Genomic DNA, 25,193 nt, shown 5'->3' on the forward strand with positions numbered 1-25,193 from the left:
TAAAAACAACATGAGATGCTCATCTGCTGCTCCGGCTGATCTGCAAAAAGACAGGCAATTACTGTTCATCAACTTTTATTGACCCTGACAGACTATGGCTCAATCTTAAGGGCGCAAGCCCATTTTCATCCGATGCCTTTCAAACGAATATTATTAATTTATTCTGCTGTATTTAAAATAATGCATGTCAATTTGTGATAGGTAGAGAATATAGAAGTACTCTGAAACATACTTGCATTTTTGATAAATTGTAATGCGCTCAGCATTAGCAATACTGTGAGCAGATGCTTAATTTTACACCAGTAAACACCCTTTTTCGACTTAAAATTGGCATCGTCATCAGCAACAGTCGTGATTAATCTATTGCTGAATGAAGGCCTCCCTGTGATGTTTTAAACTATCTTGGTCCTGCACATCAGCTAATCTCATCACTCCCTTCTCCACAGTTATAATTCACTGGGGAATGTTACCTCTTTTGGCTGCCATTCCATCACTAGTCACTTGGATCAGCCATCATCTTTTCACTTGACATGATGTCCTGCCCAATCTCATTCTTTTCTGAACAGTTGATGTGATGCTTCTCCTTGGTGTTTGTTCTCTGATCCATGTGTTCCCCGTTCATTATAATCCCCAGCATGCATCTCTCTGAACTTTTTGTGTAATTTTCAGTTTTGGTTACATTTTCTTTAATATTGTCCTATGTTTCTTATATAGATATTTTATAATATGCTATGCACTATATTCTCTATTTTTTATTAAGGCCTTCGTTTTTGAAAGGGAAGGGTCGTGTTGAGAGCATTGGCCAGTTCCGTGCTGAAGGTGCTCTCTGATTTTCATGTGAACCCGGAAATTGTCCTCTTTCATTCAACGGCAAAAGCTAAGCGACAAAGGTTGCATCAGGTAAGCGTACTGGTCTATAGATTTGCAAAGATCCAAAGCCTGGACGAGGGTAGAACAGTTATTTGTCTCATACGCTCAACAGAAGAGAGGAGAGGCGGTGTCACGGTAGAGAGTCGCCTCCTGGGTGCGGGAATGTATCCTGGAAGCCTATAAGCTGGTGTAAATCGCATTAGACGAGGCCATGTCAGTGTCATGGGCCAGTAGGGTAGGAGTCATTTTGAAGGATATCTGTGGGGCGGCAGTGTGAAGTTCACCTCACACTTTTACCAGCCACTACGCCTTTGTGTCCCAGGAAGGCAGCTTTGGGAAAGCGGCCCTCTGAGCTTCGATAACCCAATAAAGCCACTGGGTTGGGAAGAATTGTAATTTTTCTGCTTCCATCTAGGCTTTGGTATTGGTTCTAATATGAATTTCCAGAACATGTCTGTGTCCACTGTGAATACATTAGATTTTAGTACTTACCTTAAATCTGGTTTTCATAATTGGTCACCAACTTGCTACGCGTCCCGACTACCATCCCCTAAGAAATGTGTTTCCTCAGAAAAGAGGGGTACGGTTGGGTCCGTTAGTTACGTGGCATTGGCCCTCGTTGAGGTATGTTCTAGAATGTTTTAAATAATACATGAATCAATATTCGATTGAGAAAGTTTGATCATTTCAGAACCCCCTTTTGTAACTCGTTAGTGTTAGCTTGCTCTTTTTGTGACCCCCCCCCCCCCCAAGCCCCTTCGCCCCCTTCTCCCGCAATAGGCCTGATGGTTATATAGTCACTGAGGAAGATGGCCATGGGGAGGTCACAGGGTTGAGACTCGATCTCTGGAAGGGGAGCTCCTATGCCTAAGATAATGATGTTATGCATTTGCTAAGTTCCCCGAGTGCTGGGCACTGGAATTGTGTTTTAATGTATGTGTCTGAAGTGTGTCGGTGACCACTTATTAACCAGAGTCCAGTATTCATTCATCAATAAATATATTATTTTCTCATGATACGGCGTTGATATAAAGTAATTATTTTGCTCATGAATTGCATTGAAAACATATGCTGTTACACGTACAGTAATGTGAACCAAAAAAATACATGTGAGAATAAAGAGCTGAGAAACTATGAGATGGTGTGAGCAAGAACAAAAAGAGACTTATTGAATAAAATCGTAATCCCAAATATTTCCAAGTTATCAAAATCACCGGGAGGCGGGGGGAATAGGTACGTGCAGTTTATTTACCAAGGGGCCTTGGCTAAATCCAATATTAGGGGTGTGGCCGTGTCAGTATTTTGAAGCTGGTGATGGAGTGGAAGACGAAATAATTCTGGCGGGAGGAGAAGGCAAAAGGTAATGTGGAAAAACTTGATGGCAAGGAGCTGCAATGAGATAAACGTGTCCCTGAAGCACTCAGAAGCGGCCTCACGTACCGAGGGGATTGGTGGAGACAGGTGGCCCTATTTTCCCCAGAGGCGAGGTATACAGGCAGCAGTAAGATAGGACCAGCTAAGAATACTTTATAGCCTCTGCTTTAAAGTAGCATTGGCGATTTTTCATAAAATTACATTAATATTTTTATTCAATATTCTTGTCTTTTAAAGGTGTGGGAGATTAAATAGACCGGGTGCGGTACAAATATGGGAAGTTCTGCCTCACATTCTGATTTAAAGCTGGATATTTTTTTCTTTAACCACCTGAGTTTGAATCCTCGTGCTTAAAAACATCAGTGGCGAGTAATAGCTGAACCAGTCATGGGCCTTTTTCACTCACCCTCACTGACAAGTGTTGATAAGTATGCTTATGCAAATGAACCGATTATGGGCCTATCTTTCTCCTCTTAACCCCACTGACCAGTGTGGTGAGGTATGGTCATAACTTTGAATGACCATTGTATGAAGAGATGTTCATCCAGCAGTTGTTTAATAAAGAGTTGTAAGTAATTACTAAAATAACTTTCTAATTTTAATACAAATATAATTATACGATGTTTTAAATTAAATTATGAGTAGAAATAAATTGTTTGACTCATTATTTGGCTTCAAATAATTTATAATCTTGCAATAAATAATATAGTATGTAGATATATAGAATAACCGAAACCACATTTCAGTACAGAGAAGGTTTGAGAGTGTAAAGGGTGTTTTTGGATTCGATTGTTGCCAACACATGTCTCTCATTCTTCAGCTGTGTATTATAAAATTACATGATATAAGAGGAATTTTGTCTTTCAATGCTGAAAACACTGTAAATTACAGATAAAATGTGTCTCGTTTGCTGTGCATTGTTAACCCCGCAAGAATTATAGGTGGCATTTTGTGACTTTAGTCGAACAGAATTTTTTTGTATGTTGCCTACTGGAAGCACACACTGTCAAAGCGATGGGGCTCTAAGTAAGAATTGTACTGCTGTGGTTGTGGGAATGACGTTCACTAAATTCACGAGGCACATTCAATAAATGCCTGGCTTGGGTCTCCGCCAGTTGCTTCTGCATTTGTGCACCGTTTATCAGAGCCCTGTGCATTCCTGATTGCAAAACTTGCTTAATATGCAGTGCCCTTTTACATATTTTCTACATTTATTCTAGAGCAGGGGTTGGCAACCTACGGCTCTGGAAGCCGCATGCGGCTCTTTAAGGACGAGTTTTTGATGTTATTTATGAATGACCGTCTCGTATTCACAGGCATTGTGGCTCTTTAAATATTTAATTGTTAACCGAATTCGAAATAAATGGCTCGTGTTATTATTTTTGTTGCCAACCCCTGTTCTAAAGTTTACCACTGGTTTTCTTGACTTAATAATGCAGTCATTCAGTAATTATGTTATTTTCTATAATTTAACCACATGAAGGTATTTTGAACAAAAATACAAATATTTCACTCTTTTTCACATGGAGCGTTAAAACTTTTTGTCAGTTACCTTTAAAATACCATACAAATGAAGAGATTGTCCAAGGAGTTTTTAAATATTCTACCATTTTTGTGGTATCAATGCTGGCCAAATCCAGCAGTGTGCAAATCCTCTTCTCCAACTGTCTTTCAAAAAATGTCCCAGACTAAATTGACAATATGTGAAGAAAAAAACATTTTAAAACAGTGCAGATGTTAAAAGAACCGGGTAAACATCCTCCAAAATACCGAAAGTTAAGGTAGTATTTCTTGCTTTTTGTGTTTAGTTTCTCTTTTTGTGAATTTACATTTCAGGCTCGGACGACCTCTCTGCCAAGCTGTGGGACGTAAAGACGGGGCAATGCGTGTACGGCATCCAGACGCACACGTGTGCTGATGTCAAGTTTGACGAGCACAAGCTGGTGACGGCGTCCTTCGATAATACGCTGGCGTGCTGGGAGTGGAGCACGGGCAAGCGCACACGCCACTTCCGCGGGCACACTGCTGCAGGTGACAACTGAGCACTCACTGGCACAGCCCAGCGGCCTCAGTCCGCCTCACCCTTCTTCTGTTCTGGCTATGGTCTACACCTGATAGCTGTCGCATCAATACAAAGTTAACTGCTAAGCGAGTCCAAAAATAAATAAGAAAATGAATGGGTTTGGATATGATTCACAAGACCAATCTTGGCTGCACAGCTTTTGGACCTACCTTGAGCCTATTCCTATTCTTGGCAGTTTCCAAAAGCTTCCACAGTTCGACCAATCTTGTCCCTATTTCTGTAAAGTGATGAATATAAGTTAGATTATACACTCCGAAACCTCATGATGACACCTGAATTGTAATGTCCTTTGATGGTGTACAGTGAGAGAAAAAAGTATTTGATCCCCTGCTGATTTTGTACCTTTGCCCACTGACAAAGAAATGATCAGTCTATAATTTTAATTGTAGGTTTATTTGAACAGGGAGAGGCAGAATAACAACAAAATCCAAAAAAACGCATGTCAAAAATGTTATAAATTGATTTGCATTTTAATGAGGGAAATAAATATTTGACCCCCTCTCAATCAGAAAGATTTCTGGCTCCCAGGTGTCTTTTGTACGGGTAACGAGATGAGATTAGGAGCACACTCTTAAAGGGAGTGCTCCTAATCTCAGCTTGTTACCTGTATAAAGACACCTGTCCACAGAAGCAATCAATCAATCAGATTTCAAACTCTCCACCATGGCCAAGACGAAAGAGCTCTCCAAGGATGTCGGGGACAAGATTGTAGACCTACACGAGGCTGGAATAGGCTACAAGACCATTGCCAAGCAGCTTGGTGAGAAGGTGACAACAGTTGGTGCGATTATTCGCAAATGGAAGAAATACAAAATAACTGTCAATCTCCCTCGGCCTGGGGCTCCATGCAAGATCTCACCTCGTGGAGTTGCAATGATCATGAGAACAGTGAGGAATCAGCCCAGAACTACACAGGAGGATCTTGTCAATGATCTCAAGGCATCTGGGACCATAGTCACCAAGAAAACAATTGGTAACACACTACTGTGAAGGACTGAAATCCTGCAGCGCCCGCAAGGTCCCCCTGCTCAAGAAAGCACATATACATGCCCGTCTGAAGTTTGCCAATGAACATCTGAATGATTCAGAGAACAACTGGGTGAAAGTGTTGTGGTCAGATGAGACCAAAATAGAGCTCTTTGGCATCAACTCAACTCGCCGTGTTTGGAGGAGGAGGAATGGTGCCTATGACCCCAAGAACACCATCCCCACCATCAAACATGGAGGTGGAAACATGTTCTTTGGTTCTTTCGGTAAAGTCATGTAGAATGAGAATAAAATAATAAATTGATAAAATAAAATAACACAATAATATTCTCACGACGTTTCGGCCACAACACAGCGCTGGAGTGCGCTGTCCTACCAGACAGTCTCGCTCCCTTCACCTGATGAAGGCCGCTTGTGTTGTGGCCGAAACGTCGTGAGAATATTATTGTGTTATTTTATTTTATCAATTTATTATTTTATTCTCATTCTACATGACTTTACCGAAAGAACCAAAGAAGATGAATCATTGCAGGTGGAAACATGCTTTGGGGGTGTTTTTCTGCTAAGGGGACAGGACAACTTCTCCGCATCAAAGGGACGATGGACGGGGCCATGTACCGTCAAATCTTGGGTGAGAACCTCCTTCCCTCAGCCAGGGCATTGAAAATGGGTCGTGGATGGGTATTCCAGCATGACAATGACCCAAAACACACGGCCAAGGCAACAAAGGAGTGGCTGAAGAAGAAGCACATTAAGGTCCTGGAGTGACCTAGCCAGTCTCCAGACCTTAATCCCATAGAAAATCTGTGGAGGGACCTGAAAGTTCGAGTTGCCAAACGTCAGCCTCAAAACCTTAATGACTTGGAGAAGATCTGCAAAGAGGAGTGGGACAAAATCCCTCCTGAGATGTGTGCAAACCTGGTAGCCAACTACAAGAAACGTCTGACCTCTGTGATTGCCAACAAGGGTTTTGCCACCAAGTACTAAGTCATGTTTTGCAGAGGGGTCAAATACTTATTTCCCTCATTAAAATGCAAATGAATTTATAACATTTTTGACATGCGTTTTTCTGGATTTTGTTGTTCTTCTGTCTCTCACTGTTCAAATAAACCTACCATTAAAATTATAGACTGATAATTTCTTTGTCATTGGGCAAATGTACAAAATCAGCAGGGGATCAAATACTTTTTTCCCTCACTGTATGTGCTGGGGAAAATGATCACTAGATTTATGCAGAGGCACTCGTGTAAAATGAAGGTGCTGTACAATTGCCTGACCTCTCATGGCCTTTTGGGGTTGGCAAAGTCACGTGGGTATGAAAGCAGAGCTATGGCTGATTGTATAATCAGCTGGCTTTGGAAGAGGAAGCGACCACTGTCAGTGACTCTGGATGAGTTATAATTCTACAGGGACTTGACAGCCAATGTATAATCCTGGTGCAGACTAGAATTAGACCACAAAAAATGTGATGCTCATGGGAATGAGGCTAATGCTGCCCAGCACATCATGAATACACATCTAGGGTACAGCTCAAACTGTTAATGTTATTGATACCTTCATTTTCATCACATTATATAGTTTCATATATGTGTAGCCTTTTTTGTTCATAACAAAAGTTCCCAACATGTACATGCTCATACAGTATATTTATTTGGATGAGAATCCATTTATACTCAAAACCTGGTCCAGGACAAAATAATGCGATGGGCTTACTACTCTCTTACATTCCAACTATTGACTAAAGACTCTTCTGGGTTCTTCAGACAACTATCATGACAGTCTCTGTCTTACTGTTGCCCTACTCAGATGCCTTAACATATCAGAGGTTGGAGGTAGGGGCCTGCTGTAGGATGTGACCACGAATCCCATTTGTATTGCTATTGGGGATGTGAAATACATTTTAATGCAGTAAGGATGACGCGAGAAAGTATTAAACCAACATCTGTGTCACTTTTTTGGTGTGCCAATAACTGGTGAGTGATGTATAGCAGTAATGCCGGGCATGTTTTACTGTTATCCAATACTTTTTGTTGAGTAGGTGGCTGTAAGCAATTTTCATTCAGCTAACGATAAAAAAAAATCCTGACTCAGCAGAGGACAGGGACTCTACTACAGTTCAAATGAAACCTTATTTTAGTTATTGCCTTCAAAGACAACTGTGTTAAATGCTGCTTTGTCAGCAAAATAAGGGATTGGCCGATATACAATATTGTGCCTGGCTGTAGACTATTCATGCACTCCTAACTTTCCAAAGCAATGGAGAGAGAAGAAAATAAGGATGTGTAAGCTTAAAAAATTACGAAGCCCTTATAAAAGACATTTGTTCACGGTTTTCAGAGTTTTTTTACATTGACTGTACAAGCAATTATAAAAAAATGCACAGTTTTATGTTGAACATCGGCGATTATGGTTATTCAGCTATGCAAGACACACACTCTGCTGAGTGAATTGTAATTTTTTGTCAAGATGAAAAATTGTGGTTCAGCGCAACATCCACAGGAATCTTATTTTAAGTATAGATTTAGCATAGCATTTATTGTACTGCAAAACAATCGTGACTAAAAAATACTCACTATAGAGAGGCATGATGGGCAGCAATGCAAATGGCTGCATCGAACAATAGCTGCATGATGTAGCAGTCTTGCTAATGAGCAGCAGAGGAAGTCAATAAAACCAAAACTCGCTTCACATTAAAGGCACTTTGATACGTTCGCTGGGGAAATGCCACATGCAATTTGTGTGCACTCTCGCATACAGAGTAGATCATTATTGTGCAAGATATTTTTTTTAGTTTGTAATATTCTGACACTACCTTTCTTTGGGACATTTCTTCTACATTATTAAGAGCAGCATGATACTGTGTGTACCCCATGTTATTGTGTGGTAGTGTATGTTACTCTTGTTCTGAATTGTCACAGATCCCTGGAAGTCATGGAAATTTCACCTAAAACGAAGATGTACCATTTTAGTGTGTTGCATATATAATAACGGTACAATAACAATATAAATCCCTCACCGAGTGTCAGGACTTTTTTTTGAAGGGTCCTGATTTGACATGTTTTCCTCATTCCACGTGCGAGCATTTTGCATGTTGAAAGAGTACCCAGAGATAACCCACTCTGATGAGAGGATAACTCAAAGCTCTAAACAGATTTATTCACGAATCCTTGCACTATACTACCATCTCCTGATTACCTCGTAGTCCAGCAGGTTTTCGAGTTTCACGAATTGGTATGATCTGCCAACCGTCACCTCCAAAGTACTAGATAATTATAGGTGTATGTGCCACTGCGCTTGGCTCAAAAAGCAAAGATCTGCCATTGTTTTTTATATACTGTCCGGTCTTCGCACCTGATAGGCTCATTTTGTGATGACATCACCTTTACTCTATTTAAGACTGAAACAGGAAGACTTCTTCACAATTCTGCGAAATCACCTGATGAAGCTGGTTGTAATCACCAGCGAAACATTGTACTCAAATTGTAAATGTTGAGGGTTTATTCTCAACACACTGGTGTGCTGGTGTAAGTAACTCCCGCCATTGCTCGAGTTCCTCATGTTTGTAAAATGTTATTGTATTTTTGCAGTGATAAAGTGATTTTACTACCTCCATTGTCATCTAAACGACCATCGAGTGCTAGTTGCCTTACCTGGTAAGAAGTTCTGCGTAAATCCATATACAGTAAAACCTTGGATTGCGAGTAACTTGGTCTGCGAGTGTTTTACAAGACGAGCAAATTTTTTAAAATAAATATTAATTTGATAAACGAGCGAGGGTCTTACAATACGAGTAGTACGTATACGCTTTGTCTGCCGAGCGTCACGTGATCACAACTGATATGCGAGTGCTTTGATATACGAGTGATTTGGATTGCAAACACGTTTCCGGAACGAATTATTCTCGCAATCCAAGGTTTTACTGTATTGGGAAACTAAAATGCAGATCATAAGGGAAGGGTAGAGGTGGAAGAGATATAAAGTGAACTAGAACATTTGTTAGGGGTTTACACAGTCCACCTTAGAGATAATTTTAAACCAAGCAGACAATGTGAAGGCTACTGTGCAGCAATGCTTTCCTATTGGTTCCCCCCATCTCTAAAGTCCTGGAATGTATCCTTATGTCTCCCATGTTATATGTACTTCTGGTCAGGACATATTTGATAACGAAGTGACTTCATGGGAATGCATCTACATCATTAACGGAGGCATTACTGTACTCATGAGTTCCCAAGTTTTCAAACGTACATTTTATAAGTTTCCTTTTATGAAGTATTGTATTATAACCAATGCATTGACAGATAGCTCAGTGCAAGAAAAAAATCCCCTTAGTGTCAAAAAAACAGATGTCATTTGATCATGCTCAATGAAATAAAAAAAATGCACTGGTTGGGCCACATTCATGGATAAGCAGCAAGAAATATGAGTAAAAACTGTCAGCAGTATTAATATTCATACCAATGTGAACATCTTAAAACTTTGTCTCCATATACAATTGAGCAGATGGTACTTCTTAACCTACTCCTTCAGAAAGTTTGAATTATGTTTAGAAGATGCCGCCGTTTGATCATTTTGCAAGAGAGAAATCTACTGCTGAGAAGTGCTCTCATTATTTCATAAAATGCTATCCTGTTATTTTTTTATTGCTGCTATTTAATAATTTACCTTGCTGGTCGTATTGCATGCAGGAAACCAACACTATATATTTGTTTCCAAAAATTGTATATGTTCCTGTCTGCTTTACCACCCACTTGCCATTTCTCATCATCTCCCTCCCCAATTTTAGAAGCCTCAAAGAACTCATGCATAGCGTGATGCATGTAAAAGACATGGCAGCAATTTTACATGTCTTTTAGAGTATCCCACCCGTGTCTTGTTGTTTTTTTTAAATTAAAATTAATTGACCTGTATGTATTTCCATTTACCTACTTTTAAAGTAAAGTTTCTTAAGCTTATGTACATTCTTTACAATAAGGTGATGCTATAATATTTTCACCTTTTTTTAATTTAAAGACTTGCCAAATCCTGTGCTGTCTCTAAGCGATTTGTGATCTACAATTATCCAAACATACTTTTAGATTTACATCATTATGGCTAATTATACTTCACTTTTAACTCTTCAGCTAGCATGTTTCATAAAAAAAATGTATATTTTCATGACGGATGGACAGGCTCAGAAATACGGCAGGGCAGCTTTACAAGATACTCTTGGCTTTGGAGTTAGCTAATAGCAATGACAATTTTTATGCAAACACATTAAATAATCAATTAAAAAAAAAACCCTTAATAAAAAATGGGGTTGTATTAACATGCTGGGCAGACAATACACATCCTATAATCATGATCTAACTAGCATTATTAGTTCATGATTATAGGCTGTACTCTGATGAAAAAAATCTCCTCAAATTCCTGTAATGATTAGTTAACATTTGCCCTGATAACAAAACACTTAAAAAATATTAACGACACAAGGAAGAAAAATCATGCATAAGCATGTCAATCCTTTCACCGTGTGCTTGCCGTCGGAAGTATTTAGTTCGCAATCAAGATGGAATGTTTCAAGCCGCACAAGGCTATGATGTCGCACCACGTGTGACGTGAAATTCTGTCAGTTGTAATGATGTCACCAGGAGGGGGCGTGGAGGTGAGGCGTGCACACCAACTCGTGGAGCATGCAGATGCTTAAAATTATTTTAGCACTGTATTTGGGCTTCCAAAGTTTTGGGCGACCCATTGATCGTATTAATATTATGTTAATTTTGTGTTATTTTATTGCCCAGTTTGCTATGAAGCATAAATCTGTTTTACGCGAGCTTTATTCGTTTTGTATCACCTTCACTAGCACGTGTATTACGTACATAAGGATAGACGGGCAGAGCTAATGTATTCGTACTTTCACCCTGGGAAAGCATTAACAATAGGGATTACATTAAAAAAATATTTTTGAAAAAGAATGAATTCGTATATTACAAATATTAATGTTATTTGGTGCTTATTGATTTTAGAGATCCTAGTTGGCTCAGGGTTGTAACATACTTGTTATAAAAACTGAACATTAAAAATCTGTTTGTTTCTTTGGTACCCAACGAATGCAAAATTGTTAGATTTGGTTAAATGTAATTTTTTCTTGGGTATGTTAAACTCAATGTATGTGGAATATAGTGTTGTACACAAATAACACAAGAACCTGCCTTGAAGAAGGATGACCTGGCCTCTATTAACATACTTTTCGGATAAAACATTGAAGAGTGACATTTCTATTTCACGATTACAGGCTTCACTTGGTGTTTATCATTTATTCATAGAGTGGTCACCGATACGCTCCGGGCAGGGGGCCAATGGATTGAGCCCTCACCCATGTGACCAAGATTATATATGAAAAAATATATGCAAATGATAATTAGAAGTATTAGCTAAGTTCCCTGAGTGCTGGGGTCTGGTTTTCTAATATCTGTGTCCAGAGCGTGTTGGTGATCACTAATGAAAACCATATTTAAAGTAAGTACTAAGATCTTGGTTTTAACATTTCCAAACGTGTCTTTGGATGATTCTTGTCAAGCATTAATTGGTATCTCTGTTCATTTCTTCTTTTCTCAATCTGCTTGTCCTGGTGAGAGTGTGTGTTAATTACGTTTATTATGGCATGGACTTTTTATGGACTCTTAATATTTGATGCATTATTGGACCATTTTTCCTGATATTGTTATGAGCAAACAGTAGTAGAGTAACAGGAAAATATTGAATAATATAAAATTCCGTCAATACAGATACCATTATTTTCAAGACACTGTTATGAAATATCACCTCACTTCCCAACCCAATTATACACATACACAGACAAAACATCTTCTCCGGCAATGGGAGAAAATGCCAACATCAAATAGCATGTGAAGGAGAGAGATTATTTTATCACTTTCAATATACAGTATGGGCTGCATTCACATTTTGATGAAATGGCTGAAACACATCACCTTGCCGATTTTACCAATTGTTGGTATAAATTTTGCAAAAATTGTTTGAAAAGAGAACATTTGCGAATTCATGAGTCAGACTCTGTAAAATACATTTTGTTCTTGAGCCCCACTGTGTGATAGTACATTAAATAAGTAACAATGTTTTAATGTGAGTTTTTTTTTTTTAAATCGCACGAATTACGATTTAGAAAAGAGTTGTACTCCAGTTAAATTATATAAGCAATGCTTTCACCTAAGAATCCACATTTGTTTACCATTTTAAGTGTCATGGGTATACTGTCACAATCCTTCTGTTACCATATACCATAGCCCACAATCCATTTTGCTGTGTTTGAATTGGTATCTATTTACAATCCTTTTCACCACGGCTCCGTGCTTTCCAATCTCTTAATGTGCACAGCTTGCCACAGCAACATTGCAAGTCTCCAAGGTTCTTCCAGTAAAATCAATGAGTCGAAAATGTTAAATTTAATCAACATGTAATACACTGCTGACCACTTTCCACATCTCTGCAGACAGCCTGTGGTTCGAAGGGCAGTGCCTCTGAAAACATGCAGAAATATTGATTATATTTAAATAAATGTTTACTTTATTTTGAATACTGGAATTAGACACAAAATAAGTACATCAATGCTGATGAGCTACCTGGCTGCCAGCAGCTTTGTTAATTGGTCCCAAAAAAACATACAATATTTCCTCCATCTGAAAATGTATTTCATTGAAACAGAACAAGTTTAGCCACCGTTTGATAACAATGCTCGTAAATAATGCTTTGACAATGTAGTTGCAATGTTGATCTGCTTTGCAGATTTGTGCAATTCACCTTAAAATTAAAAACAATCCTGAAATCGTGTTGGAATTTGGAGACTCTCAAGGACTTGCCTGCCACTTCAGAAAACATTGTGATCTTGCAATATTTCAAGGTTACAGCTAGCCTGTGTAGTTGGGTTTGCAATTTTTATCGCTTACATGAACTACTTTACATTTTTCAGCATTTAATATAATTTGTTCAGAACCTCAGGTCTTTAATCCCGTTATATCCTGCAACTAATATACACACATTCCCAATGTACAAGGATCAGCTTATACATTCATGGTTGTTGGCAAATATAAATATTTTACAAAGGTTTTCTTTTTTAAGGTTATATGAATGAATTAATCAGTGTATGTTGAGTTTGTCCTTGCATGTGTGTGAATTTTAATTACATTTCCACATTAAAGGACAGTATATACTAAAATGTAGATACAACCTTATTTAAAAAAAATATTTTCTTTAACATATTGTATGGTTTGTAAATGTTGCTTAGTTAATTGTTTATTTAAAATGTATAAAAACAATATTCAGTTCATAATAAACGTTTTTGGGTTAGACCGCGTTATTTATAAATGTGCCGTAACCCTCCACCACCTGACACGGCCAATCAGAAAAAAATGTCACGTTGCCGTAGCCCATCGGTATGTTGAAGAGTGAATCCACAACATTTATAGTTTTTGAGTACGAAAGCCTATGTGTTAAGCTAACAATATTCAGTTTTACCTATCTTTATTTTTAAATATTTCATTTGTCTCTTAAAAATTGGCTTGCCCAGCTTGCTTGCCCCATATTAAGAATTAGAAAAAAAACCGAGAGAATAGATCTCTGTGGTATAACTAGCTACTGTCACCCATATAGAACAAGCCCATTTACACCTGTCAGCAATTACTGTCAGTGTCTTTAAAAATATACCTTGCCTTGGTGGCTCTGTGCGCTTAACCCTGAATCGGCCGGCTCCTCATGGCACCACTACATTTGATGTGGTCTGGGTAAGGATGGATTGCAACACATTCAACGCGGGTGACTTGTGAACGATTCACGGTGCGTTTTGCCAACGGGCATAAGGCCATAGTACAAAAAAGTTGCCAAACTGTAGGCTTAACACCTCTTGACAGACAAGCACTTGAGATCCGATCGGAGCATAGCGCATGACAGTAGTTTGGTGGGATTTGCTCTTTAAAGCCAGGAAAATGGTGCACCCTGGAGTTGGATTAAGGAACACTGGTTGGGCCGTTAGATGTTTCTCAGTTTGCATAGTGCATCGGTCTGGTAGTGGAAAAACAACAGCTTTGAAAAGTGTTTGCCTATTTAACCTTGGACAATACAAATGTAATAATTGATGGATCGATGGAGAAATGGATAGTATAATCACTTTTATAAATGTGGATAAGTGTATGTCAAAATTCCCCGAGTTGATTTAATAAGTGGACCGCATGGTGCTTTTAATCACAATCTATCAATTGCCAGAGTTTTCATCCCAATTGCAGTTGTAATTTGTTTTATATATTCAGAATTTTTTTTAAGTAGAAGTGTTCCGTATAGAGTGATCATATTTTGCCTCCTTTGTGCTGAAATTGTCCATTATGCATATAAGCCCACATTGGCACATTATCGAAGAGGATCCACTCCACATGTTCATGATGGCCTAAATTAAACATTCAGTGTATGATCATACATTTTACCAAAAAGTACACTAGAAATAATGCATCTCACTGTCTTATTATTTTGATGCATTGAAACTAAATCTATAAGGCCGTGATGTGTCTCGGCTGTGGAAAGATATGAGCACATTTGTGGAGCGCAGTGCTTTGCACAGTAAATTCCCCACCCCATTTGTCTGTCTGTGATGTGTGAGCATGTTTCCACCTGGTGCATCTGTAATTGCTTGTAACCCAAGTTGCTTCATTAACTTTCACCCACTAAAAATTGGCAGACCGTTGCACCAGGACAGTTTAATGTGCATCACTGTGCATTACACTGTCTAGTGAAAGTAGCAGTGTTGTAAATCCGATAAGTGTCTAAAGTATAGAGACAGTTGATCTGTACAAATACAATTTATAACATTCATCATGCAGGATGCTGCAGATTTTATACAAATACATATTTGTAGTCATTTGACTATTTCTGGGTTAAAATCCGAGCATTTTGAAAGACCTTCACATCAAACTTAAATATTCTTTGGGTCTTTCGGTAAAGCCACATAGATAGAAAAATAATAAAATAATAACTGTCACGACGTTTAGATCACAACACAAGCAATCGTCATCAGGTGAAAAATATTGCGGGAGAGCTGCTGAGGCAGGAAAAATATATGGCGGGAGCGCTGCTAAGGCAGGGTGTTATAAAGGTGTGAGATGGGTGTAGCCCAAGGGTCAGTGGCAGGTAGCCTATGTGAGCAGTTATTTTTGACTCTCCGAGTTACATTCACGAACACAGCCACCGTTGTTCGCTTTCCTCGATGTGGCGGTGGCTCTTTCCGAGCTCTCTCTGATCTCACATATACAAGCAAATTTCTTACATTGACATGCTAATCTCTCACAATACAATGGCCACCCCCACAGCTTAGTTTGTCAAGATTTCTCCGATCTTACATTTACATGCAAATTTCATCTCTAGCCCCGCCCACTGACCCTTGGGCTACACCCATCTCAAACCTTTATAACACCCTGCCTTAGCAGCGCTCCCGACATATATTTTTCCTGCCTCAGCAGCTCTCCCGCTATATTTTTCACCTGGTGACGATTGCTTGTGTTGCGATCGAAGCGTCGTGATATTATTTTATTAATTTTATTATTTTTCTATCTACGTGGCTTTACCGAAAGACCCAAAGAATATGAATTCCTGCAGTCACGAAAGCTTTAAGTTAAGATCAAACTGAAATTTACATTGTCAAGTCTCGATATCATTAGTGTATATCAAGCCTTCTGGAAATGCACAGTTCACAGGTAATTATCACTGCACAAGCATGTTTAAATGTGAATATATTTTTTGAAGGCAAGTGACATTAGATGTGAATATTGTAGTCTCTTTGTTTGAGTGATATGGCTTATACCATTGAGCTATTTTTCTGAAGGCAGAACACATTGTTCGACTCTATTTTTTGTATCTATTATGTCATTGGATCTTTCATGTCCATGAGCTACTGGGCAGGATGTACCCTCCAAAGGGCGGCAGCATGCTGGTTTCATGCATCCACAGAAAATTACTCTCAAGGTCGACTGAGGTCGGAGTGTCACAGATTACTGAATCCTCTATTATGGACGTCAGAAATATACATCTTAACTCGTCTGAAATTAGGCATAGTGTTTTGACAATTAATGACTGAAAAGCCTCTGTTTAACAAAAATCCAATGTAGAATATGCAAATATGCTTTAATATGTCCTGGATAAAAACCAGTTAATAAAAAAAACACAATTTCCTTAAGAAACTTATAATTGAAGAACTGCCCTCCAGGGCTGAAGCAAACTTGCTCATTCTACATGTGCTGCTGTTCAAATAAATGTCATCAATGAATGTGACATGTGGACAATTTCCATATGGTAATCGGTTGAGGAGAGTGGAGGGTAACCAAAGATGTAGCATTTGCTTCATCCTTTCTCAAGTCCTTAAAAGTAAAATAAGCACAGCTCTGATATAAGCAACCCCTGCTTACATTACACTGGTGTGGGGAAGATAAAGGACTATTTCAGATATAAACACGCCTTTTTTATATCTAACATATTGTAAAGACTGATGGATAGAAACAAGCGCATGCACACTGCCTCAGCCCTGTTGGTGTATATATATAATAAAAATTATGTGTATTGCCAATACATGAATGGGAATATTTGATTCATGGACACAGCAATATAAGCAATTCGATTACAGTAATTATAGGTTGTCATAGCCTTGATTAATACATAATTTAATCAATAGATTTAGTCAAAACATGCATACAGATGAACATGGTACTTTCTGGCCCCTGGAGGAAGGCAAAAACTTATCAAGTATTTTAGAAGTTTCATATACTGCTTTCCATCTCTAAAATTATGCCCACAGTATCCAACCGTAGCTTTATGGCGTTGGCTCTGATGAAATTGGAGCCAGTCCTTTAATGATAAGTATTGCACGCAATTCTTTTGGCTGTGATGTTTTTATATGCTGCCTGGTGTGTGACTCCACGAGTTACAGAATGCTGAGCTTTGTGACACCCTCGAGGTCAAGGTTTCAAGCTGTAATTCATGCAAGAGCTATTAATGGTAATGAGCTCAGTTAATTAGGCATGCAGGCAATGCTCGGCTATGCACAGGGAATACCAGCGCTTGGCCGAGTTAAATATTAATGGCACATGTTTGTTTAGCAACTCCCACATTTTATAAGGTCTGTAGTGCTTTCAATGATAGACGTTATGAGGTACAATGAGCTCGTGACCAAAATATGCCATTGTGTGATCCTTGGACAATAAATGAGTGCTTACAGTTAAATTTTTAAATAACTCATTGCAAACATGATATGAACTTGACCTCCATGAACTAAAAATGTATTGACTTTGAAGGATAAAATAGTTTGGACATGTATTGTTGTAATTAGAATATATAATTTTGGTTTATATATACATGCTTTAAATAGTGGCTTTAGCATTGTGTTCAATGTAGATATGGATTCACATACTACTTATGGCAGCACTTGACAGGATGGCCCAGGAGTACCCTGGCCTTTTAGGCCAAGTGGAATTGTTGGATAGCGCCTGTTATCAGAAGACATACATGTGGTGTGTATGACTTTATCCAAGATTAACTGAGTAAACTCAATGTGCCCACATGAGGTAGCTGTCACAACTATCTTCGAAGACTCGACCTCCTGTTAAACCTATTGGAACTTATGCATATTTCGGGAGAAGGCTCATCGTAGCACTTTTCATCCAAATATTTAGCTTGCATTTGGCAAACATATTTGAGGGAGGTGGGCTTTTCAAGATAAGTTTTATCAGTTGCATATGAATAAGAATGTTCTAAGATAAAAGCAGCTTATTTTAGATCAATCAGGGAAATTAGCTATGTGGTAGACAGGTACAAGGTCCAGATTTCAGATTTTAAACAGTTGGATTTGAAGACAAATTATACATTACGGAAGGATGTAAATTCATGTCATAATTGGAAAACGTGTTACGTATGGTGCAAGCATGATGCTCATGTAGATCATTTTGGAGGTTTGAAAGTGTGCATTAATCAAGATATCGGCTTGCTGGATTAAATAGTCAAGTGATTCAGATGCTTCGATTGGCAGGCAGTAATAACTCGTCAAATCTCCCAGTGTTTCTATTTGCAAATGGTTTTTCATGAAAACTATTAGCTGCAATAAATTAGTGTGAAAACCCTTCGCAAAAGTAAATCTACTCTTTAATGAGTGTTTTCGTGAATGGCTGATATGCATTACTATATGAGCAAAAAAATGTTTAAGGTAAAGCAAAAATGATCATGGGGCACTGGGTAGTTGGCATGTAAAATTATGCAATCCCTACGTATACTCAATACATTCCCATATTCAAATTCTGAAAGGATAACAAGACAGCTCATGAATTTCAACCAGTTATTCGTTACATGTAAGAGCACACTAGAAGACATGTAATTGAGAATATGCAACGAAATATTTTAATTGGTGCTAATTATTTGCATACCTTTGCTTTGTTTATTATTTCATGATAAAAACAACTTAGGTTTTGTTGTATACATAACATTTTAAAGTAAATATATGTAGCCCTTTCAATAAATATGTAAATAATAATTGTGCATTTGACATGTTCATTATTGATTTTTGCTAAATATGTACATATTTGTTTACATTTCCTCCATTCATGCAAATGTATGCATGAATATATGATGCATAATACCTATTTCTTTATCAATCCATATATTTGAGCAATCTTGTCATGAGTTCATTCGATTTATTTTAAAATAAAAGTAGCAAAAAAACACTTGTCGTTGGCATACATCAGTATTTCCAGTTGAATTGTGGGACTGATCAATTGACTTCTACACCTAATAGGTCAACTTTGCCTGAAATGACAAATTACTACCTGGCCTACAGGGTAAAGGTTGTGTGAAATTGTGCAGACCTCAATCAATTTTTTGGCAAACAACACTTTGCCCAATCAACCTGGCCCCATAAGAAGTTCACAAGCTGAAATGTCCTTTTTGAAGGTTTATGCCAATGGCAAATACACAAACTCATTATTTTCAAAATTTGGCTCTATTATATTCGCCGTTGATTATTTTACAAACTATGTTATTGCTAAAGACAATTAATACAAGTTATTATTATTATTAGGCAATGTAATTGCGTGTCCTTTACAAGAGACACGTTTAAAGCATTGCTGGAGTTTTAAATGCCTGGTGGGCGGTCTCAGATGACCTCAGGACTTCTCTTTGTGAATCTCCCCTAGTTTCACCATTCATTTAGCAGCAGCAGCAGCATGCATATGTCACAGGTAAGGTTCGTTTGAAGTATTTTAGGGCTCATGTTTAATTCTGATGGCCCTTTTTTAACGAAGAAAAAAAAGCAGTACAGTTATGGAATTATAAGCTGAAGCCAGTAAAAGAATTTTGATTTAAAGCTTTCGTGACTGCAGGAATTCATATTATTGGTTCTTTCGGTGAAGTCACGTCGGCCTTTTTTTTCAAATTTTTCTTGCTTTGGTTTTCACACCAGTCGAAACGTCGTGAGAATTGTATTGTTTATATTTTTATTGTTTTATTGTTTCCCTTCTACGTGACTTTACCGAAAGAACCAAGAATACCAGTAAAATATTTTTTTTCTCTTATTTGCCACTGTGCATTGATGCAACACGTATCTACGTTTACGAAGCGTAGGTGATATCACCATATTTGATTAAAATAATATAAATATCACAATTTAAATTTTTATGTAAACCTCTGCTCCTCAAACTGTGTGACCATGGGGTTTATTTGACTGCACTTCACTATGCTGGTCAGTGCAGGTTGGTGAAGTGGATGGGAGGAGGTGGTACGGGACAATTTCAGTTGTCACACATCACTGATATTGCCTAGGTAATTGTACAGTGTGCTAACCATTACAACTAGCCCCCTGCAATTATATGTAAATTGTACTGTATTATAAGCAACCATCATTTTAATTTATTTAAATCTTGACTCAAATAAAATGTCTAATCTCTTCTGTCGGAATGACTGAAAATAGATTATCTCTTGCATTGGCCTAAATTAAAGTACACATTTCTGAGTTAATTCTCAGATAATTTGATGGTGTGTATCATTCATTCGTGTTTTTTTTTATATTTCACCTTATTATATTCCATGATCCCCATTGCTCTTTGTCTTTACTATTTAGTGCTATGGGAATAGTTTTCATACCGTTTGAGTTTTTTTTTCCACCAACTTTTCGACATGCGAAATGTAAACCGATAGATATTGCTTGCCCCGTATACCGAGCATCACAACTCACCCGTCTCCCTGTTATGGTTCATTATTAAAAAAAAATGGCTCAGAAGTCTGCTAAATCTTGCCACAGTGCAGGCTATACAGGCTTTAATCTTTCCTATAAGCTCCACATTGTTTAAGCCATAGCTATTACCAATTTGTTATGGTTGCCAGTTAGAGAAAACTTGATTTTTCATCGGAACTGTCAGCAGAGGCTATCTGGCCAGAAATAGCACTGAATAAGACACGCAGGCTTATCAATCAGTCCTATGTTAAACAGATTGTTGAACCAATGTTAACTCTGGGAAGTTTTTATTTGTGGAAATAAACACAGCAGTTGTTCTATACAGCTGGTTCTCCCTGCTGTAGTCTCATGGCTGTTTAGTGCTTAAGAATTGAACACAAGTCTGAGGTGGGTTTATTTTTGTGCAGTCTTGATCCTAAAAGACCAGAATGAAGCCATCCATCTCACATCATGTTTATAAGCTTTAGAAACTGGTGGATACGGTTTTTTTTGGTTACCTGCACTTCGGAATACACCCAGGATGTAATTTGCATTGCGATACTGCTATGAAGCCCTCTGAGCCTTTCCAGTTATTTTTAATAATATAATCTCAAGTCACCTGTTTTTTTTCCTTACCCATTAAATCAGAAACATATCTGATGTAATAAGAGTACACTCTCCCAATTAACTTTTGCCTTTTAATGTGTTCAGGTATGTCCTAACACAAAGCACAGTGTTTTAAACGAACCGCAACATCCAAGGTGCGGTTTATAATGAAGGGCAGACTTTTCATTCCTGACATTTCGTTATAAGTTATTAATTAGATGTATCCATTCCGCTACATTTTTTAAAACATTCATGGTATGCAATTGGCAAATGTTTGAATTATTTCTCTAAAATGAGTAATATAAAAAATGCTTTTTGTATATTTGTCAGAAAATTAATAGCTAGTGCCTGACACGACCATTTGTCTTGAAGCACCGTTGCACATAACATGCCTTTGCGGCATAGTTGAATTTCTTGTTTTAATAACCTCGAAATGCAAACAACTCCATACCTGCCTCAGGCCACTCGTAAGCCCTTTGTTGTTCAGGGAATTACTCACTGGAGAATTATGTATGGTTCTTTGTCTTTTCATCAAATTCTATTCCGTTTTTTAAGAAGTGCCTCAGCCGTTTTTGAATGGTGGTTAAAACCAATCATCATGATAAATTTGAGACTATATTAATAATACAGAGTGTGACCCATTTTTTTTGCTATTTTTGTTTTCATGTACAGCAATTTCTCAACTTGTGGGGGTTTGGTTCCTGGAAAAGGCCCCGGTAGGCAAATCCGCGGTTGGTAAAGTACAGTACAGGGCCTATGGGAAATAGGGGGTTAGGGGAACCACGGCCATGGTCAGACTCGTCATAGCTTCGCTACCTTGCCTTTTTATTAATTGAACACCGAATAACATACAGTACATTACACAATAACATAAGGCATAAATAAAAAGTACATTAGCTTCATATACCTTGAATATTAACGATGATGATGACGATGAGATGATGGGGGGAAGAAGTGGATAGAAGGAGGGGCTAGGCCCGGCCTCGCCCTCTTACGTAGTCTGAATGGAATCGGAAGAATAACTAAAATAAAATAACTTTATCGGCACGTCTTCAGGTTGGAAGACGTACTGAGGCTCCCACAAGGCCATGCGGGAGGGCGTGGCACAGTTTGGCACCAGCTATCATAGAGCGCGGTCGTGTCGCTACAGTTCTCTGCGGTGAGTACATTGTCTTAAAGCTTTCGCGACTGCAGTAATTCATATTCTTAGCTCTTTCGGTAAAGTCATGTTGAAGGGAAACAATAAAATAATAAAATATATATAAAACAACAAATTCTCACGACGTTTCGACCATAACACAAACGGTCGTCATCAGGTGTGTCGGTTTGCATATATATGGTGGAAACATCGTGAGAATTTTTGTTATTTTATTATTTTATTGTTTCCCTTCAACGTGACTTTACCGAAAGAGCTAAGAATATGAGTACATTGTCTTTAAAAACAATACAATTAACACTAACCGCTTGTGCCTTCCGAGATACAGTGGTGAACGGGATCCACCCTGCAACTTGCAGATGTCTCGGTACCGAAAAGGGTTAATTTGAATGCAGTTGTGATGCAACGCGGTCTATGCGCTGCGAGAATTACAGTACTGTGTAACAACACGGACAGACAGCTGATAAGCTATGCAGCACCACAGGTGGCCACAGATGGTGCTATGGCACAGAGGAGAACCACGGCCCCGCGAAATTTGTAAATTGGTGTTGTGAACCCGTGCTTACCCGTGGGTACTCAAATTTCCAGGCTGCAGTTGGTAAATTGGTATGCTAATAATAAACCATCTATACATGAATCTGCGGTTGGCAAGTCCGCGGTTGGCGAGGGATTGCTGTAATTTGCTTCTGAATCATGCATTCATGTTTGCTGTTATACCCCTCTTTTGTATTTTGAGAGCCGTTTATACAATAATATAATTACTTTAGTCAAATTATGAGCAACATTTGTCTTCAGGAATAACCCTGTCAGTTTCATTTCAGCAACATCAGCGATGTTACAGGAATGCCATTCCTGCTCTGGTTTTTGGAATAAAATGGCTAATGATAAACACGATGACCCATTGCACAATGATGGGATAACTAACTGTCTTAGCCAACAGCAGGGTGCTAGGTTTTCGTTTATATTCCTGGAAATGTAGTTATTTGCGAACATTGATATTGACGGGCAGTTCACATAAATGTCTGAGAACTCGGTCAATAGTTTGTGTGGTTTGTTGAGCTTTTCTTCACAACCAATAGTCCACATACCAGTTCCCAGGATTATGGTGGGAACCTGTAAATGTGTTTGCTTGCAGGCTGTTGTATATATAGGCCTTTTTCCATTTTTTTGTTTTTGATATCAATAATGATTTTGCCAATATATTTTTTATATATATAATCACTCGCGGGGCGCTGGGAGCACAAACAAACGGACCCCCCCCCCTTTTCGAGCAGCTGTCTTGTCACTCTCGCAAAGATAATGACACCCTCCCCTCCCACCAACGGAAAAGGGTCAGTCATAAAGTCAAATAAAAAAAAACACACACGCCCCCCACCCCCACGAAGGATAACAAACAGGCGTTTCGTTTTGGTTAACTTTTTAATGCTTCTGCTAACAAATGGTAAAAATTTCAAAACTTAGCGACCAAAGATGAAGCTAACATTATCGATCCTCACACTCACTCCAATTAAAAACCAGGCCACAATCTACATCAGTGGATCATTACTCATTTATTAATTCAATACTAATGTTCTTTTCACCTTTAATAATTTTAGAACACGACCTGACCGAAGTATCAAGAATAATTCTGGTAGTCAGGGTTATTCCTAAGCCAAAGCGAATTCTCTAACCTCGAAATATCAGATAATAACAATAACTCGAGAACAAAACAGCACAAACCCAGGATACAGGCGGTGGAGCAAAAATTAATAAACCCTAAGAAATACGTGGTGATGATAATGTTAAATCACAAATCTTGGGAAACAAACCAAATAATAATTATGCAGTATTAAACCGAGGGTTATCCAGAAGAGATGAGGCGAAATAGGTCAAACTTACACAGCAAGATAAACTGTATCCCATAGGAAAAGAGCCTCCCAACCGTCCTTGTCTTCCCGCAGCACGGGATAGTAAAGAATGTAATGCCCAGAGCGAGGGAAATTACTCTTACAGAGAGCTTTTATTGCAGGTGGGGTATCTGTGTTCCACGGATGGAAAGATGGCTTGAGGAGGGCTAGAGTAATCAAGCCAGGGAGAGACACAGATGGCTTAATAAATGACACAGACACACACACACGGACAAACCTACAACCCCCCCCCCACAACACAGAGCGAGATCAAAGGAAGTTCCGGTCCTTTGTGAGAAGGCGAGCAGAGAAAGAAATTTTGGCATAAAAAGAGCGACACGGGCCAAACATTGCATCGCAGCTACCAGCAGCAGAAGACGGCGACCATCAGCTACCGAAGATGACCAGCTACCGAAGATAACAGCCAGCCACCGACCGCAGGAGATCATCACCGACACAGAAGAAGCCTGCCAGCAGAAGAAGACTCCGCAACTCATCCAGGATGGCGAGGCTCGCTGAGTAGCGACATGCTACGCCGTGCGAATTCAGCGCCATCAGAAGAAGTATCGCTCGAAAACCATTCCGCTCTGGGCATCGACTCACAAAAGCCACTGCAGTTTGAGCTAAGCTGACGAGAATTCCAGCATTATCCGCGAGAGAGGGCGGAAAGCGCCAAATGTCGACCAAGCCTGCCATCAACGAAAGCATCGTTCATCGCCAGAGAGCCGGAGCCAGAGTGAGCGCGCAGCAGCGCCACCAGTGCCACCAAGCAAGGGTGCCAGCTGCCAGCGGACAAGCGTTGTGCCGACTCGGCTCATCCAGCAGGGGAAAGAGCCTGACCAGTCGCCCGTGAGCAAGAGTGTCAGCGCCAGCGAGCGCGCCATGGTTTCAACCCACACGCACATCGACCAGCACCAGCTGGGAACCAAGACAAGAGAGAGGGAACCAGCAGTCGTTCGTATACCCTCCCCCACACTCACAAACCCACGACGCTCCCGGCGTCTGCTC

At 39.0% G+C, this 25,193-nt stretch overlaps 1 protein-coding gene and 1 long non-coding RNA gene across 4 annotated transcripts in view; both read left to right on the forward strand.

Annotated features, from left to right (window-relative positions):
- FBXW2 (F-box and WD repeat domain containing 2) overlaps nt 1–25,193 on the forward strand; it is a 128,142-nt gene that overhangs the window by 40,643 nt on the left and 62,306 nt on the right. For all 3 annotated transcript variants that reach the window (XM_032958970.2, XM_032958971.2, XM_076068733.1), the window contains exon 4: nt 4,081–4,275. In XM_032958970.2, the coding sequence (XP_032814861.1) occupies nt 4,081–4,275 (195 nt within the window). The remainder of the gene's footprint in view (nt 1–4,080; nt 4,276–25,193) is intronic.
- Nucleotides 4,282–16,885, forward strand: LOC142925637 (uncharacterized). Its single transcript, XR_012942576.1, has 2 exons — nt 4,282–5,553; nt 5,847–16,885. It is a non-coding gene; the product is annotated as an uncharacterized LOC142925637 (long non-coding RNA).

This window comes from Petromyzon marinus, chromosome 22, assembly GCF_048934315.1.
Source record: "Petromyzon marinus isolate PM22_M1 ecotype Great Lakes invasive population chromosome 22, UKy_Petmar_22M1.pri1.0, whole genome shotgun sequence".
Classification (NCBI taxonomy): Eukaryota; Metazoa; Chordata; class Hyperoartia; order Petromyzontiformes; family Petromyzontidae; genus Petromyzon; species Petromyzon marinus.